Below are 20246 nucleotides of genomic sequence, written 5' to 3' on the forward strand. Positions count from 1 at the left end.
CAGATACTTCCTACAAAGGTTTGCTTAATTAACGGATTTTTTACTATTGTTGTAATTTAAAATTACTATGTAATATGTAACCTTTTCTCAAAGCATTTCTAAATGCATTTTTCTCACCTAGCATACTGGTTTGTCAACATACATTGAATTTTAATTTTTTAATTTTAATTGTTTTATCCTTCTATAGAAATGTAAGAAAGAGAAAAGGAACACACAAGTCAGGTACTCATGAACAGTCAGGGAGCTTCTAAATCTCGTGTTGCCTAACCCTTCTGTTAAGCCACATCTTGTCATTCACATATTGATGAATCCCTATTACATAACACCAGTTTGAAATCTTTCCAAATGTAATATTCCACACCACTCTTAAATCTATTCCTCCTAGATTATCCTGTTCCTGTTTTTCTAAGAAGGTTAAGATAATCTATCACGAGTTTATTCAATTTCCCTTGGCTTCTCACTCATTCATCTAGTCATTCAAAAATCATTTATTCAGATCTTATTATGTACCAGCCACTGTGAAAGATGTGGGAATTGAAAAATGAGAAAGTTCTGCCCCTAGAAACTTAAAACACACACACGCACACACACACACACACACACACACACACACACACACACATATGGAGTAGGGGAGATAGGAATATTCAAAAAGGAAATATAACTGTAGAATACAGAAATACACCCAAGAGGCTATGGAAGTATAGACAGGTTGCACTGGAGGTGAGGGAAGCCTTCAAAGAAGAATTAATTTTCAAGCTAAGATTGACAATAGATGACAATGAAAGGAAAAAAAGAATGGGAAATGGAGAGTAAAAACAGAAATGCCACACACAAAAATAAGAAATGGGACCTGGGAAAAGCCAGGGGCATAGTGTGAAGGAAATTTGATCATGTCCTCTCATTTGCTGAATGCCTACCCAAGTACTTCACATAGACCTTAATCTCTACAATGAATCCTGTGAAGTAACTATCATGTCATTCATTGCAGAGGATACTTGTTTCATGGAACAAACCACAGAACTGACAAAATTCAAAGTCCAATCTATAGTATAAAAAATATATATAAAGTCTTCTATTTAATGCAAGAAATAAAATTCTAAAGTCTTATGCTATCACTCTAGTTCAATGTCAAATCATGAAATAAGTTCATCATTCTGTCTTCCAATAAACTAGGGTGCCATACTCAGTCACACCATATATATGTATATATACACATATATATGTGTATATATACACATACATATATGGCAGTGTCTTATACTCTTATCCTTTACAAAAGGACCAAATTAAGGAAAATACTCGGTCAGGAATAAGGCTTAAAGATCACCTATCATGCACTCCTCCTAAGCACCAGCATCTTCAAAGGAATCTCAGAATGCAATCAAAACATGGAACCAATGTTACAACTACCTTCTCCTAAATATTCTTCTACTGCCAGCTTAGAGACCTGCAAACTGCCTTCTCTTCAGTGGTACCATAAAAGCTGGTCTCTGATAGCCCTCAATCCCAAAATAATAAAGGAAGATTCATACTCTTCCAGCACACCAGATCAACTGTCATGATTCTATATATACCAATAAATCTTGGCGAAGCAAGAGACATAATGTAGACAGGACCTATGCAAAATATCTAGGACAAACGTCCCTCTCTCATATCCCATTACCCCCTTTTTCTCAAGTCATGCCAGTGTAGGAATAACAATCAAGAAGAGATAAGAAACAAAGGTGCTTTCAACATTTCTGAAACTGAGTCTTCCTAGAGTATCATCTTTTTTCAACCCAGGCCCTGCCATCTGTTCTTCATTCTTTCCACCTATCTTAAAGAGGGAAGCACACCTTACCATTGCAGTCCAAAGCTAAACCTTCCACTTAGAGTTGTGATGCAGTCTCAGCTGAACCACCATTACAGCCTGTACATTAGTATCAGAGCTCAGACAGTATTGTATTATGATTAATTTAATTTTCTCTCCCCTACTGGAGTATGAGGTCCTTCTGAGCTGGGAACTTCTTATATTTATCTTTATTCACCTAATATTAGAATATTAGAAAAAATAATGCATAGTGTATACTCAAGTAACATCTGTCATCTTGCCATCTCTGCTAATTCTTGTTATGTAAGTGAACAACTTCTAGCTTCTGTCTTCAATCTTTCCTTTTAAAGTGGCTTCTTGCTATTCTACATAAACATGGCTTCCCCTCCTCAAGTCTTTTAATCCTAAAAGCTACCAAAAGTTACTACATATTGCCACGACCAAGAAGATTAGTCAAACTTACTACCTCCTCTTCCTCACTAACCACTAAACTCTTAAGCTTGTTTAAATGTGTGATGTCTTCCTTCCCAGAATTCCTACATTATATTAATAACTTCCATGGCATTTATTACACCTGGGGCCTTCTGTTGGAATTATATGTAGAAGTGAATACTGAAAAACATGAAACAACCATTTGCTCCTGCATCCCTCATTTATAGAGGAGAAAACTGAAATCCAGAGAAAAGAAATTATTTCCTTAAAGTCATACACTCGTTTGTCTTCTGTCAAGTAGAAAACAGAATGATAGTTCGTTCACTTTTGATTCCCAGCCCAATCTTCCTTTGCCTAATAAGCTTCCTAGAAGGTAAGGATGATACAGCTTTTTGTTTACAACCTTACATTGCCAGACCAGTATCTCGCTAAAAATATAAATATAAATATATATAGATATATATAATTTCAAGACAGTTTTAGCTACATGCTAATTGCCTAGGTTAAATTCGTTGATTCCGTATTTGGTGAAATTTTCATCTAAGAATAATAACCAAAAATATAACTAAAAAGGTAAGAAGGCCCTGCAAAATACAGCATTACTTTTAACAATCTATTTGTCAACTTTCCACATATCTGCATTTTCTATGCACTATATATAGTATACCTAAAAAATACCACCCAAATTTTTGGTGTTTGTGAATCTATCATGTCTATAATTCAGAAAGACCTTTCCTCTTATTGAATTACCTTGAAATGTTTCCCTAACTCTGGAGAGTATCAATAAAATAGATTATAAAGCCTCATAAATTAAAGAAACTCCTGCACAGATGTTTACAGCAGCTTTATTCATCACTGCCAAAACTTGGAAGCAACCAAGATGTCCTTCAGCAGGTGAACAGATAAATGAATTGCGGTACATACACACAATAGAAAATCATTCAGCACTTGAAAGAAATGAGCTATCAAGCCATGAAAAGACATGGAGGAACTTTAAATACATATCACTAAGTGAAAGAAGCCAATCTGAAAAGGCTACATACTGTATGATTCCAACTGTATGATGTTCTGGACAATGCAAAACCATGGAGATAGCAAAAAGATGAGTGGTTGCTGGGGTGGGATGGCAGGGAGAGACGAGTACTCAGAGCACAGAATTTTTAGGGCAGTCACGATATCTGTATGATACTATAATGATGAATATGTCATTATACATTTGTCCAAACCCATGGAAGGTACAACACCAAGAGTGAACACTAAGGTACTACAGACCTTGGGTCATTATGATACGTCAATATATGTTCATCCTTGATAAAAAAAAAAAATGCACCATTCTGGTGAGTGATGCTGATAATGGGGGAGGCTGTGCATGCGGGGGAGCAGGGGAGCATATGGGAAATCTCTGCACCCCCTCTCAGTTTTGTAGTGAACCATAAAAACTGCTCTTAAAAAGTCTTTAAAAAAATTTTTTTAATAAAGGAGCTCTGTTCTGAATGGCTTATAGAGAAGTACGTACATAAAGTGAATATCCCTAAAAGTCCTATGAAATAATGAAACTGAACTTCTTCAAATGGGCTAGACCTTAAAAAAAAGTTCTTAGAGAATTCAAATTCACATAATTAAGGTAGATGACCATACTCATCTAAGTTTATCATTTTGGCTTTAATAAATATAGCTGTCTTCTCTGATTTATCAATGTTAAATATAATACAAGGATAATTTATTCTAGTCGGGCTTGTTTTTCCTAAAGTTATGCAGGTGTATTGAACAAATAGGCTAACTTGATATAATGTTTAAGGTTATAAAAAATGTAAATTTCTATTTAAACTGAATCATTATTCTGGTAAACTTATTTCAATAGTAATTGTATTTTGTTATATATCTGCTTAAACAGAATTTCCAAAATCTTAGGTTACCAAAATATTAAACTGACATTAAATCGAGTACATTAATGTATAATTATTGGATACACAGGTACCTTCTAAGATAGAATACTAAAATATTGATTACTAAGCATAATTTAAATCTATGTGCTTCTTATTTTTGTATGTTATAAAATGGCTATGTCTTTGGGTCATTTTAACAAATGTGCTCATTTTCTCCACTTTACAAAAATGTTCACGGGATGTGTATGGCTTCAGAAAGTTGTATTACAGGCATTCATGAGGTCTGGTCATCTGCTAAAATGCTTGTGCATGTCAGAAAGTTCTCAGTTATCCACCCCTCAGAGTTTTTCTTTTTCTTTGAAACAGAAGTTAGTTACTTAGGTTAAAAGTTGTAATTAACGAGTGGTTAAGACTACAGGAGGAACAACAGCGTTGGATAAATACAACTGTGTATATACTTCTGTTTTCAAAGAATAATTTTGTCCTAAAAACAATTCTTGGGCTTCTTTTTTTTTAAACTTCTGTATTCTTGGAAGTTATTGAGGATGGTGAAGAGCTACTGTTTATATAATCATATGTTATTGAATACTGACACTGCATTAGAAATTAAAAATGATAAATTTTTAACAGATATATTTGAGAACAGCAATCATGGATGCACTGCATGTTAAAACAACATAATTATGGTGATGATGATGAAATTAGTTTGACCTTGCACATTTCTGAAATATGTCATAAGGTGTCCGTTTGTTTTTAAATATGAGAGGGCACAATGAAACAAAACTTAAAATGTAACTTTTGCCTGTCTTTTTTGATAATACCTGACTCTGAAAAGAAGCTATGAAAACTGTTAAAATTCACTCAACTTTGATGGGTTTCCTTGGATTATTGATTAATGCCTTTGCCTACAATGTACAAAGTTATTCTCACCTCTGTGTCCCTCTGAGATAGCTGAAATTCTGTGGGGTTTTTTTTTTTTTGGTTTTTGGTTTTTTAAAGATTTTATTTATTTATCTGACACAGAGCGAGGGAGAGAGAGAGAAAGCACAAGCAGGGGGGAAGGGCAGTTGGGGAGAACCAGGCTCCCTGCTGAGCAAAGAGCCCAATGTGGGGCTCTATCCCAGGACCCTGGGATCATGACCCAAGCCAAAGGCAGCTGCTTAACCAACCAAGCCATCCAGGCACCCCTGAAATTCTGTGTGTTAACAGAATAATTTCTGCATTTAATACTGAGTTCACTATGTTATGTCTTTTATTATTTAAGGGGAGAAAAAGTAAAAAAAAAAAAAAAAGTTCATTTATGAAAGAACTATTCAATAGTGTTCCTGACCATATTTATTTTAAATATTTCATTGTCACCTTGATTAAACAAATAACCAAGTGTTGCTTCTTGGATCCCATCTTAGTCAAACATTCAAATCTTCTAACAACTTTTTAAATTTTGCCTTCCCAAACTCAGACTCTGAATATAGAAAAAGTCAAAAACTTCCAGTATATGTTTTTACAACTAAAACTGTTTTGGAGATTTCCTAGAGGTTACTTGAAAAACACAGAGATATGTTCTCTTACCTTACAAAATGAGATGCTAGAAATAATTTGGTTTGACATGTTATTATTATAAGAGCTGCACACAAAAAGCTGGAAAGTGAGAAGAGATGCTCAGCCTGTCCTAGGATGAACTTGTATATAAGTAAATTTTATGAATATGAATATTTCAGAAATCATATGCTATATAGGAAGTCCCTAGAGATACACCAATGCCCTTGCTGTCCATTAAATGTTTTATGCTCCAGAAAGACAATGATCAAATCTCTTATGAAATAGTTGTTAGGTTTTCTTATATTTATCAGAGTCCTGGCAGTACTTTGCTCAATGATATTAGACAACAATAATATAATATTACCAGTTATAATTTCAGTTATTATTTGTTTATTTGGCCATAACCTTTATTTCTTTATTTTAAATCCCTGGCATCTTCTAGGCCAGTGGTTCTCAACTGGGTATGCACACCAGACTTACCCATGAAGTTCTACAAAAATGTATTTGTCTAGGCCCTACTTCAGACATCCTCAATCTCTTTACTTGATATTCTTGGTATATTCTTGCTATATTATGTCTCAGGATTCTTATACGCTATATCTCAAGATTTTTCCTCAAATTTTATTCACCCACTTTTATAAATCAGATATAACTTTAACTCCTCTGAATGCCTGGGTGGGGATGCCTGGGTGGCTCAGTCAGTCTTGGGATGCCTGGGTGGCTCAGTCAGTTGAGAGTCTGCCTTCAACTCGGTTCATGATCTCAGGGTCCTGGGATCCAGTACCCCATTGAGCTCCCTGCTCATTGGGGAGCCTGCTTCTCCTTCTCCCTCTGCCACTCCCCCTGCTTGCACTCTCTGTCAAACAAATAACATCTTTTAAAAAAAAAGAAAGAACGAATAAGAGAAAACAGTCTTACTCCTTGCTCTTTGAGACATTTTCTCTGAAACCTTTTTGAATGGCTTTATTATTTTTTCATACAACAGAAAAAACCAAATTTTCTTTAATTTTTTATTTTTATTATGAACCCTCACCAGACTTTCCACACTTGCTTTTGGGTTTTGTTTTTTTGTTTTTGTTTGGTTTGGTTTTTTAGGGAACTATAATTGACATACAATGTTATATTCATTTCAGGTATTCAACATAGTGAATTAACAATTTGATACATTATGCTCACCATAATCAGTGCAATTACCATCTGTCACCATACATTATTACATTACTGACCATTCCCTACCTGTACTTTTCATCCCTGTGACTTATTTATCTTGTAACTGGAAGACTGTACCTCTTAATCCCTTTCACCTATTTTGCCCATCCTCCCCAGACCTTTCACATTTGAAAATTATCGGTAATAAATTAACCATAACCATTAAACCTCTATCATCTGCAGGTAGTTTAATTTTATTTCTGATGCTTGCCTAAAGGCTCTGCTATAAGCTACAGGCCAGAGCTTGTGTTTTTAACAAAGTAGGTCAGTCTCAGAGCCTTAGAAAAAGGTTGTATCAGGTATTTCAAACTACTGACACTTCAAAGAACTACTGGGACAGGCCTTTGAACTGACATCACTTAGATAAATTTCAGGCCATTCCAGTGGTCTAAGGCCAAACTTCCAAGACTCATTTTAGTCAAGAAACAAAGTTTCACGAGACTGTTAAGTCAAAATCCAGCAAAACAATAATTAATTGCATTGTAGTGAATAATAATGAGGGAAATTTTATTGTTTGAAATATTAATGATGCTGTTTTAATAATATATATTTCTGGACATATAAGGAAGCCCTTCCTCCTCTTCCTACACTGTCTATAACCTGCAACAGTTTAGTAAACTCTGCTTCTATAAACTGAAATATTTTTAAATCACATCCCTGAATTCAGAAACTTACTAAGTCCCTTCATTTTTCATAGCAATATTGTTTTTTGCATAAATTCAATAAATCTTTCATTTTACCAGTATATAACTGGAAAATTGATTGCACAACCAAGGTCTTAAAGTGTCATTTTTGAGAAAGATGCTTGGTTAATCAGCCATGCCAAGACACTTTTAAGGAACAAAGGTTAGCTATACTTATGGAGCCTACAAAGTCATCCCAGAAAAAGTGGCCTGATGCCTGGCTGACCAGGTCCAAACTTAAAGGTGTTAAAGAGGGTCCCTTCCTTATAGATCAGGAACCTTGCCAAATTTTGTGAATCTTGAGAAGAAAAGAATTTACCAAAGTTATAGGCAGTACATGTAAAACCTGGGAAAGGCATTTGCTTGGACCTAGTTTCTTAGCTTTGGAATAGTAAATAAGAGAGGCTTCTAAAAAACTAATCTGAAATTCCTTATGAAAACTTTCTCGGAAAAAAGTTAATTTTGCAGACATAGCAACTGTTTTACACTGCATGGTTCTAGGTGTGTAAAGTAAATTCACGGAGGCTTGCAGCCTAAATTAACTCTTGCTACACCCATAGAAATAGGCCAAGACTTTAGGGACATGATTTATTTTCTAGAATAATATTTCTTTGAAATTATTATGCTTGTAAGAGGAAGAAGAAGACTACAGGAAAAATCTGTAAAAGATTGAACTGAACCAAAAGACTACTGGTTGTTTTCACTGGGAAATAAGCCATTGCCTAACATACTCTTCCAGGGGCTCTGTGACTTTCATTGTCTTGAAGCTATTTTCCAACTCTGTAAATGGTAGCAATGCAAACAATATTTGTCCACAGACATGTCTCACAGACAGAAAACTGACTGCCTTCCTCCCTCACCCCTCCCCTTGTGGATAAAGCCACTTCTACAACTATTTGTAAATTTATTACAGCATTCCTGATTTATCTATATAATTCTGCTACTTTGAGCTCTCCTTTGAATAGGATGCAACATTTTACTCACACCCTCAACAACAAGTTTAAAAAAACTTAAAAATGAAATATTACATTTGCATTAGAATCATGATTATATCTTCTTTTAAAAATTATTCTTTAATACTAGTCTCAGAGACATTTAGTCTAATGGGGTAAATAGAAAGTAAGGAAAATGACAGATCTAATAAGTGGCATAATATGGGAAGCATAAAATGCTGAGGGAACTCCCAGGAGGTGCATTCAATCCAGACCTGTGACATAAAGAAAAGGCTTCTTGGAGGAAATTACCTCTAAGCCAACACTAGAAAGACAGGCAAAGGGGAGTGTAAGTAGGAGATTAGAATTTCAGACAGAAAGACACATAGAATATAAATAAATGGTACAGAAGAGAAAACACAGACCATTTCTTAAATGGAAAAGGAAAGGGACACAGAGAAATAGGAGGCAAAAGATGTAAACAAAAGACTTGAGGGGCGCCTGGGTGGCACAGCGGTTAAGCGTCTGCCTTCAGCTCAGGGCGTGATCCTGGTGTTCCAGGATGGAGCCCCACATCAGGCTCCTCTGCTATGAGCCTGCTTCTTCCTCTCCCACTCCCCCTGCTTGTGTTCCCTCTCTCGCTGGCTCTCTCTATCTCTGTCCAATAAATAAAATCTTAAAAAAAAAAAAAAGACTTGAAACAAGGAACTTGATCACGTTGAGAAGTTGAACCTTATCTTGAAGACCTCAATGGAGAGTAGTGAGTTTAAATGAATCTGCAGGGCTATCAGATCTGGAGTCAGGGTCTGGCTTGGAATAATGGCTCTACTGCTTACTAATTTTGTGACTTTTGCCATGTAAATTAAGTACTTTGTAGTTCTGTTTCTTCATCTGTAAAATGGGAACTATAGTAGTCCCTTCACTTTGTAGAGGCATTATTAGGATTCAGTGAGCTAAACACAGGCAAAGTACCTAGAAAGTGCCTAGCACATTGTAAGGAACCAATGACAGCAGTGATAGGAGAAGCAGTATTTGTTTTTTAGAGAGATCATGCCATTGTCTTTTAGATCATTCTAGCAACACTTGTGGAAGATAAATTAAATAGGCACAAAAACAGAAGTTAGGAAGATACGAATTAAGGAAAGGAACCTAGATATAAAGAGAAGTGGAGAGCTTGGACAAGACACAAAAGAGACACAAGCAATAGGATTTGAGGACAGATTGGGAATAGCAGTTGAGTGAAGGAAAGAGAAGAAAAAACAAATACATAGAGTCCTTGGCTTGGGAAAGAAGCTTAAGTGGGAGCATTCACTGAAATAAAACACACAAGAACAACTACTTCAGGTGACTTAGATAACATGGCAGGAACATTAATATAAACATGAGTCTGGATCACAAAAAGAGGAATGCCTCAAAATACCACAGCAGATAAAACACTTTGTTTGCATTATGGAGAAAGTATATCAGAGAAATGGGAAAAGGGGATCCAAGGCATATGAAATGGCCCAGAAGCATGAAAGGACTGCAGTTTGTGTGAAAACAGGAAAAGTACTGCAAGACTGAAGGTAAATGGGATGTGTGACCTGGGGTCAGCTCTCCATAATCTTCTTTCTTATCCAAATGGTCTTAATGATTTCTGATGTCTTGGTCATTACTAAAAGTTCACGGCTCCATGGGCCTATGACTTCTTCTGATAGCCATGCTGATAAAAAGAAATCTTAAACACAAGATTTTCATAAATATAACTAACTAAAAAGTAACAGTTTCACCAGTTAAACAGCAGATGTCCACTGTAGTCATCAAATAATGGCAAAGAAATTTCAGAAAGTCAGAAAACACATATTAGAGAAGAATTTTTACATATTAGTACCTCTTATGCTATTACATTATAAATCTTCCTGAAGGTCTATAAGCAGTAAAATTCTCAAACTTGTTATTCACCTATAAAAATGATACTTTACATAAAGCAGTTTTATCTATGCCTCATCATAAGTTCACACTTATGGAGTGTTTTCCACATGCTGGCATGGTGCTGAGTGCTTTACTGACTTCACATCATTTCGCTCTTATCATAATTCTGTCCGATCAGTAAAATCAGTCCCATTTTGCAAATGAGTAACTAAGAGAGATTAAGTCCCTAACCAAAGCAACACTTCACACAATCTATAAAGCCAGTATTCAAACACATATCTGTTTGATTCCAGGATTTATAAGATTTTATTTCTGACCCCTCTCTAAAAGTGTATTTTTCTCACAAAGATTAACTCCTCTCACTCAAGAAACACAGACTAACCATGGCCCAAAGAGGGCATGCTATATGCAAGCAGCAAAGCTATAGAAACATGAACCATGAAAATGACAAGGGATGGGGGAATAAGCATTCTGAAAAACAGCCTCAAGCCGTTAAGTATAAAAGTGAACAACAGAGAACTAAGGGCAATGGAGAGATTACCTTGATAGCAGCAAAAAGAAACAAAATCACTCTTTTTATACAGAAGCTGTGAATCTCTCACAATGTATGAAGGGATACTGGGAGTATCAGCGGCATGGATGGGAAGACTTGGTCTGCATTAATCTTCTCAGCCAGAACCCTCAACGTATTTGCAAAACATAAATCTGACATCAACTCAGTCTGTTTAGCAATCCTTAAATTTGCTCACAGCTTTGTATTTCCTCAGGCTGTAAACACTTCTCCATTCTTCTTCAATCCCCAAAGTCCCATTCACCACTTAAACAAAGATAATTCGACATTTCTCGGAGTGACAAAAATCATATTCATCCTCTTGTCGCTATTCCTCTCTACCCCATGTCTCGCAGAGCACCCCTGCATGCAACCTCTTTCCTCCTTCCCCCTTACACTCATCCTCGTTTTCACTCCTAACGTAACCAACCCTTTCAGATCCTTCTGATGCCCTCAGCAGGACTACTACAACAGCCAACTAATTGCCGTGTTTCCGGTTTCTCCCACGACCAATCCATATGGAAATCTCTTCCGGAGTAATCGTCTTAACACACTTATTTTGCTGTACCACACTCTCCTCAAGTTCATCTGAAGGACCAACTCTTTAGCAAGGCCTTTAATGTTACCAAAACCCAGCTCCATTTATATTTACAGTTTCATTTCGTACTTCCCTATACAAAATTCTCCACTGTACCCCCCCCCAAAATAGAATTACAGCCCCTGAAATGTGACTTTGTACTGTCCCACTGGTTCTACCAACTAAAGAAGGAAGACATACTCGAGGAGCCTGTAATAAAACAACTCTGGTGAACCAACAACTCCATGTAGTAGAACTACATTGAATCGATACTATTTCTTTGGATTAAATCGATACTATTTCTTTGGATTAAATAACACAATGATTACAAATTATAGAGATAATGAGGGGACAAGAACTGTTGGGATAAACTATTTTTACAAGAGCTAAAATAAAATAAGTGAGTAGGATCTGGGTCAGCATTCCAAGCAGAAAGAATATAGCTTCATCGCTAACAGCACATGTTTTTTGAGTTAGACAAACTTGCCTTCAAATCTCAGCTCTGCCTCTGATAAACAGTGTGATCTCAGGCAAGTTTCTTAACCCTCACTTTGGGGGATGATACTATCCCCTAGTAGTACTGGGTGAGTGTGAAGATAAAATGAATTATGCACATAAAGCACATAGTATACTGCCCAGTACATGGTAAGATGTAAATAAAGAGCTTTTTAATAATTATTATTACTGAAGCAAGTCTCAGATCCAGTGAAAAGGCTGTTTAGCAAGAAGCAGACAGTATACAACAGTAAGTGGTAAGAAAGATGAGAAATATACGTAGAGCACTTGAATCATCTGTAGTATTCAGAATATTCACCAAAAAGCATACAGCAAAATTATTCTTCAAAGTCCTTGGCTAGATTCCCATATAAAGTTTGGTTTCTTCAGATATAATATGAAGGGTTTAGATAAAATGGTATCTAAATCTCCTTTCAATCCTAACCTTCAAAAAAATGTATAAGAATTGCTATGAACTGGAATTCTGGACATTCATCATCGTTACCCACTTAACTGCTTTTGTGTTTTACTAGGTATGTAAAGGCTTATTATTGTTCCACTGGCCTCACAAATTCGGGAAACAAAACAACATTTCAGCCCCAACTAAAAAATTCCCATCACCAGCTTCTCAGTCACAGAGAGGCACAGCGATAGTTGGTCTCGCTGAAAAATTTACTGTAGCTGAACTTAACAAGTACACGATCGCCCTTACGTGAACCCAAAGTGAGGGGGTTTTCAGATTTCCTAGGAATTCTCAGGGGCAGTTTAAGAGGTAAAAAATAAAAAACAAAAGAAAACATGACCTGGACGTGAGGTTTGTTCTTGGGTCAGTGGACAAGAAAGACTCAAGAATACCAGAATAGTATCTCAAAATGCTAAAATGAGTCAGTAAGGCTCTACTCTAACTACACATTACTTGAAAACAAACCCAATTATACATCATATAACCAAATCAAGTCTTCACTGTAGGGACTTCTTTTGCATACCTAAGATATTTATAAATCTATTCTTTCTCTAAAGAGCTAAAAACAAATTAAGAGTGCACACCCGTCTTTTTATGTGAAAAATAGTCAAGGATTACATTAGATTGAATTAATATTTAACATGCCCATTTACTGATTTTTTTTCATTGTAACTTCCTAGTCTTACATAGAGATTTTCACATGTAGAAAGTTATCCTTCCACATATAAAAATCACTTGCCTGTATATTTATTTCTGAATGAACTGCTTTAAACAAATACTTTAGTCAGCTTTCAATTTTATAAATTATGAGAATTGTAAGAATCATATCTGTGAATTTAACTTATGGTTAAGCTTATACTAGTAAATTTTTTAATTTTAACAGTGACAAGACTGTTTTATACCATTGCTTTGCAGGCAAAGAAAAAAAAAGAATATGTTCATCAGATATCCATAAAAATTTGAAATTTGTATTTTAACCATGTATTATATAATCCATTTCAAAATGCTAAATCTATAATATAAAATTTTACAGATTTTTCTATTTACATATATCATGTCAAAATAATTCATAATTTTGGTCATATTAAATACTTAAGAAACTACAGAAGACTATAATTTAAAAAACAAATTGAATAAACTCATTCTGAAGTCTCATTTTCTTTTAAGAAAGTAAAGCTACAGACAAGAATTATATACAAATAAGAAAATACTGTCGATTCAACATATATGTAAATGATTCAGACATCACTGCAAAAGGAGAGAACTAATCAGTTATTTACAGCAGTTACTACTTCAAGTAGACAGAAATAATAGTAGGGTATTCAACAAAGTAGGGTATTGTCAAGTTTTTTTGATGGGAAAAACTTTTTAGTGTTTCCAAATATGTTCCACAGATAGATAAAGAGTGTAAAAACACATTGAAACTATAAATATTCAGTTCTTATTAGTTTTAATATAAGGGCTTTCTCATCACCCATTTACTTGGTAACTTTAAAAGATTTTCCATATACATTCTGCACACATGATTTTTTCCTCACAATTGCTCAAGAGAAAATACTTATAGCAATTCATGTGTAGTAGTAGTTGCTGCAGTAACAGTAGCAATAGTCATAGTAGTCCAATCATAAATGTTTTTTAAAAATTATGTGGCTCCAACCTGGTCGCCAAAGTCCTCTGGGAATTTCCACAACACCACCGGATCTGTAAATAATTGACACACGGCATTAAACAGAGGCAAAAGAGCACATCATTTACATCAACATTCTTGTTAAAACATTGTCAGGGCTACTTTTTAAATAATTCCTAAATTTCTCTTTAAACATTTACAGTTGACGAGGTTAAAAATAAAGTATCTTGATCTTTTAAGCACTTTAATGGCCTTCGGGAACAGGAACAAATAAAATTAATAACTTGGTCAGATTATTAAAACTCATTCCTTTTCAAAACTCACTTTTTTATTTATATACTTTACATTTTAAGATTCTGAAATGTGAATTTTCAGATTTAACTACACTTAACATATTGGTTTTAATTTGAAAAGAAAAATATAAATGTGGTAAATATGCAATCAAATATATTGTAGTTCTTAAAAATTAGACCAAAATATATCATCTTAAATTTCCACTTAAAATCCTAACATTTATGAACACTGTAATAATGCTTGCTTTATTTCAAAATTCACTTTTGAAATCCCATATTTGCAACTCTATGAAGAATTTTATAAAATAACAGATATAAGTTAGTAGTTATAAGGCATCAAACTTACTTAAAATACAATTGATATTTGCAGGGCATTTTAAAATTTTTCTAATATATCTAGTTATATATAAAAACCAATATTGTTTTATAACTATTCCCACTGGCTTTTCATTTTCATCATTTCCCACAATATTTCTTTTCTACTTAGTATATTAAAAATAAGTCCTTTTAATTAGCACTAATAAATATTTTAGTTGTGTGCTCATTGTTTAAGTGTGTCAAAAACAAACTTCTGAGTATCTGTAGATGTGCCTTAAAAAGATAGTGTACAACGGATATTACTTCTGAAAAAGCCTTTGGAAGCTCAAGATAGTATAAGTAACAAGTACCACTGATATAATAGGATTTGAATTCCACTCCAAGAAAAAGGATAGACCAAAGACATCACTTTATGTTCTCAAGTAAGTTCTATTCCATTATTTCCACTATCCCATGTTGCTTTTATAAAAAATACAGTCCAAGAATGCATAATTTTAAGTTTTTAATTCCAAAACTCAATAATTACCTAGCAATATTTTTAGTATGAGCTATCTCCTCTTGCTGTATTACTTATTAAGTTCAAAAGAAGTTTTTTCAATTATTTTAAATTAAAAAGAAAAGAAAGCATACTTTCTATAATTAATCTTTTTACTTAGTAAGGAATAGAAGGTTTCTATATAAGTCAATATAAATAAGAAATCATTTAAAACACCTTATGTAAAAATAATGCATTATGAATTCACAAAGATAATATTAAATGATTATCTCTTTGGGTAAAATAAAGTGTACATTTCTAAAATGAATGACATGCATTATAGGTCACCTAAAAATACTCAAGACATGGAAGATTATGTTGGAAAATATGTATGCGTGAGTTATGAGTGTGTGTTATGTTGGAAATATGTATGTGTGAGTCAGTTTTACCAAAATGGTAGTTATTAAGATTTGAATCACATAAAACAAAAGTTATATGATATTCATGAAATATTGTTATTTTGATAAATTTAGTATACTAATGGCCACATAAGCAAATCAGTTACACAGAAATGCAGAACAGTTCTCTTATAAATAATGGAGTTAAAGAGTTTCAATGTGAATATTCAAAACATCCCTTTTGAACAACCTCAATTTTATAGTTGTCATTTAAGAAAATGTTTGTGACAAATTTCTTACACTTACATCTTAAAACCAGAACATTTAGCTTGTACAGATACTGGTTTGCCCCTATTGTTCAGAGCATTTACCCAAGTATGTTTAGTTAACTCACTTTTTCTCATCCTCTATTACACTGTTTTTTTTCTGTATCGCCTATTCTTTCACAGACAGAACTCATGAAAATAGCATCTACTGGTTTAATTATTTAGTGAAAAGTATCCTACTCCTTTTCATTAAATGAAATTTCCACGTCAGCACTCAAAAATTTATTTTAATGTGAATCCATATTTTGAAATGGATTAACTTAGTTACTGTCTGTGTTGTTAGATTTACACCATATCTGACACAACTCTGTAGAAACTTTTCACAAATACTGCAAAGCAAGAAAAAAATGGCTCTGAAAAAGAAATAATAACCTGATTCTCAAATGTATGCACAAAGACTGAATTTTCTATTCCCTGAGGATTACTTTCTAGATATCAGATCTGATCTGGCAACATTAGGTCAATTTTCTGCTTATTTTATGGATGAAAGGATGAAAACTGCTGGCGGAAATCACTGCCACTGGTGAGGCACGATGTACACTGTGCTTCTCTTCCTACCAATACCTATTAGTGATTCAAGCGAGACTCCATATCTTAATTTTATTTTTTTTAATATTTTATTTATTTATTTGACAGAGATAGAGACAGCCAGCGAGAGAGGGAACACAGCAGGGGAGAGGGAGAGGGAGAAGCAAGCTCCCAGCCGAGGAGCTGGATGTGGGACTCGATCCCACAACGCCGGGATCACGCTCTGAGCCGAAGGCAGATGCCTAAGGAGTGTGCTACCCAAGCACCCCTCCATATCTTAATTTTAAAACAATCTTTGCCACCAAAAATCTAGAAACCAAATAAATATGAAAGGAAGAATACATGACTTGTACATAAATGTACAAGTCTTATTTTAGTAAGAGATGTTATATAATAGAAAGGAAAATATAAAAATTTTTATTAAGTCAGTAAATTTGGAATAAGAATATTTAAAATATTATTTGTCCATCACCATCATAAGACTCCAAATTCATGACTAAGGCTTTTTTAAAATGTAAAATGAGATATATTCAGCAATTTTTCCCCCTTTGCAATCAAATCTTTCGCATTTTCCGGTCCTTCAATGAAGACAATAATTAAAATAACTTAAAATACTAGTGTGATTCAACTACATTATTAAAAAATGGAAGGCAAACTTTTCAATTTGCATAAATGAATAATATTTACTGAATTCTGTGGAATTCACAGATGAATCTTTAAAATTATGCATTTGTAAAATCACAGTTCAGAGACTATATATTTTTGAAAAGTAGAATATATATTAGTAAGTAATATGATGGATTATAACTTACAGTGTTTGATTTACCTACCATGCAGAATCAGAATTTTATGAATGAGAAAACCAAGGCCAAAACAAGGAGTTTGAGTTAGTTATAAGGCTAGTCAATGTGAGAGACTAGAACTTTCTTAGTTGAGATCTAAAAAGCAGCTATTTTATTTTATTTTATTTTACTTGAGAGAAAGAAAGCATGCGCACGTGGGGGGAGAAGCAGAGGGAGAAGGACAAGCAGACTTCCTGCTGAGAGCGGAGCAGGGCTCAATTCCAGGACCCCAAGATCACGATCTGAGCCAAAATTAAGAGTTGGACACTTAACCGACTGAGCCTCCCAGGCTCCCCAAGAGCAGCTATTCTAAATAATTTCCTGAATCAATACATTTCTCTGTCCCATTTAAGTTCAATTTATTCCATTCAAAACTCTATGCAGTGCTAAAGAAATAGGAAAAGTCCCTGCACTCCAAAGCCCTATAGCACACATGGGGAAAGAGCTCTCTATTTTTTGTGCAAACTATAGTTTTAAACAGGGTATCCTGTAGAAATACTTGGGCTCAACCTAAAAATTCACTGGCTTAATAATTTCAAAAAATGTTCCAAATAAAGGAATGGTGATGTCTCTTTAATGTAAATGAGCAAGACTTATTAAGGAAAATGTGTAATTTTATTCTTCTGCCTATGGAGATATAATGGTAAACTAAACAAAACAAGTTCTCTACAACTTACAGAAAAGAAAGCACCTAAAACATATAATGCAATAAAATTTAATGACTGTTACATTAAATGGACAGGATACTACACAACATATGGAAATCTCATTTAATTTAACGTCACTAACTACTTAGGAAGGAAAGTACATGCAAACTAACATGTCAGTTAGGCAAGCAAAGGATTATCTGGGTTCTAACAGAGGCAAGGAAGAACATTCCAGACTGGAAAAACAGTATGTATGATGTCTTGGAAGTTAATAGAAAGCACAATACAATCTAGAAACTGGAAAAAAAAAAAAAGTAATATATCCCAAATGTAGACTAGAAGGGAGAGAATGTCAAGGGATGAAGCTGGAGAGGTAGGGGACAGACTAGAATTTAAAATGTGTCCTGGGTATCAAAGAAACCAATTAAAGCAGATGATGATATAAACCAAATGAAAAAACAACTAGAAATGTATAGAGAATATGTTAGAGTATGGGTAGTAATGAAAGTCAAGGGAAGAGGGTATATCCAAAAAATTCTCAAATGTGGCAAAACATTAAGCAAAGTGATTACAAAAAAAATGGCAACTATAAGTAAAGCATAAAGCCACAATAAAATGAGCTTCAATGAAAGCATGGGAAGCAGAAGGCCGACTTAGGATCATGTAGTGAGAATGAATGAGGAAGTGCAGCCAGAGTGTATGGAGACATTTTTAACAAAGACTTTTTTAACAAGGAAGAAGAAAGGTGGAGAGAGATGAAGCTAGATAGATTTGTTTTCTTTTACTATGGTGCAGACTTGAACATGTTTAAATGATAATAGGAATTAATGAGCCAGCAGAGAGCCGAAGAAAAAATGATGATATCTCTGAGAAGGCAGGAAGAATGGGATCCTGATTAAGACAGTGAGATGAGCCTTGGAAGGAAGCTGGAGAACATTTTCCATTGTTACAGGAAAAAGAGAAGACCTGAAGCTGGAGAACATTTTCCATTGTTACAGGATAAAGAGAAGATATGAATCCAAGGAGATTTTAGAATTGGTGGTGCAAAGGCAAAAGTTTTGTGTAAAAAGTGCTAATCGGTGAAGTAGAAGGAAGGGTCTCTACTTAAGAGAGAAGCTGCTGGAGGCTGAAGGAGGAAGCGTGACCAACTGTTCAGTCACTGTTGAGTTCTCCATTTGGTAGGTATCCAACCTAGTGTTTAATGGCAACAATTCATGGTATTTCCCCATCATCATTCAACAGCTGAGGTGGAAGAGATAATTAGAAGATTCAGTCAGGGTTGAGGTTTTTGTCAGTCATGTGTGATGGAAAAGAAAATTTAAACAGAAGAGTTGTTATAGATAGGAATTGTTGATTTAAAGCTAATAAAAAGGAAAGTGAGGTATTTTTTTCCTGTAAAGTCCATTACTACTAAATGTAATACCAAATCATGCTAATGCATTTTAAAACAGTATATTTTCAGTAGAAAATCTGCATATATCTAAAGACTATAGGACTGAAAAATATGGTAAAATCAACACATGCAGCATTTGTAATTATGAAATTAGGTGGCTAAAGTTCTGGTCTTACACTAATGAATAAAAATGCTTTCTGTCTCTGATCAGATGCAGGTACTGAAAAAGGTAAAATCAATTTCTCTCCTCTCCTCCCTATCACCCACCCCTTCCCTCCCAAGTTTACCATACAAATATCATTTTCTACATATAGCTATTATGTGAAAAATATTGAAAAGCATGGAATTAGGTAACTACATTTAAAATTACTTTTTCCAGCTTTATTGATAATTGAAATATAACACTGTGTAAGTTTAAGGTGTGTAACTTGATTCAATAAACATATATGAGAAATGCTCAGAAGGTTAGTTAAGATGAATATGGAAAACCCAAAGGAATCCACTCCCAAACTATTAGAAGTTATAGAACAATTCAGTAAGGTGGCAGGATACAAAAATCAATGCCCAGAAATCAGTTGCATTTCTATACACGAATAACGAGACTGAAGAAAGAGAAATTAGGGAATCCATCCCATTTACAATAACACCAAAAACCATGCGTTACCTTGGAATTAACTTAACCAGAGACGTAAAGGACCTATATGCTAGAAACTATAGATCACTTTTGAAAGATATTGAGGAAGACATAAAAAGATGGAAAAATATTCCATGCTCATGGATTGGAAGAATTAACATAGTTAAAATGTCCATACTACCCAGAGCAATCTACACTTTCAATGCTATCCCGATCAAAATACCGAGGACATTTTTCAAAGAACTGGAACAAATAGTCCTTAAATTTGTATGGAA

At 34.4% G+C, this 20246-nt stretch overlaps 1 protein-coding gene across 2 annotated transcripts in view; it reads right to left on the reverse strand.

The window, feature by feature from the left end:
- DENND1B (DENN domain containing 1B) overlaps positions 1 to 20246 on the reverse strand; it is a 245962-nt gene that overhangs the window by 166126 nt on the left and 59590 nt on the right. For both annotated transcript variants that reach the window (XM_034666981.1, XM_034666980.1), the window contains exon 3: positions 14148 to 14191. In XM_034666981.1, the coding sequence (XP_034522872.1) occupies positions 14148 to 14191 (44 nt within the window). The remainder of the gene's footprint in view (positions 1 to 14147; positions 14192 to 20246) is intronic.

Source organism: Ailuropoda melanoleuca, chromosome 8 (assembly GCF_002007445.2).
Source record: "Ailuropoda melanoleuca isolate Jingjing chromosome 8, ASM200744v2, whole genome shotgun sequence".
In the NCBI taxonomy this organism is placed as follows: Eukaryota; Metazoa; Chordata; class Mammalia; order Carnivora; family Ursidae; genus Ailuropoda; species Ailuropoda melanoleuca.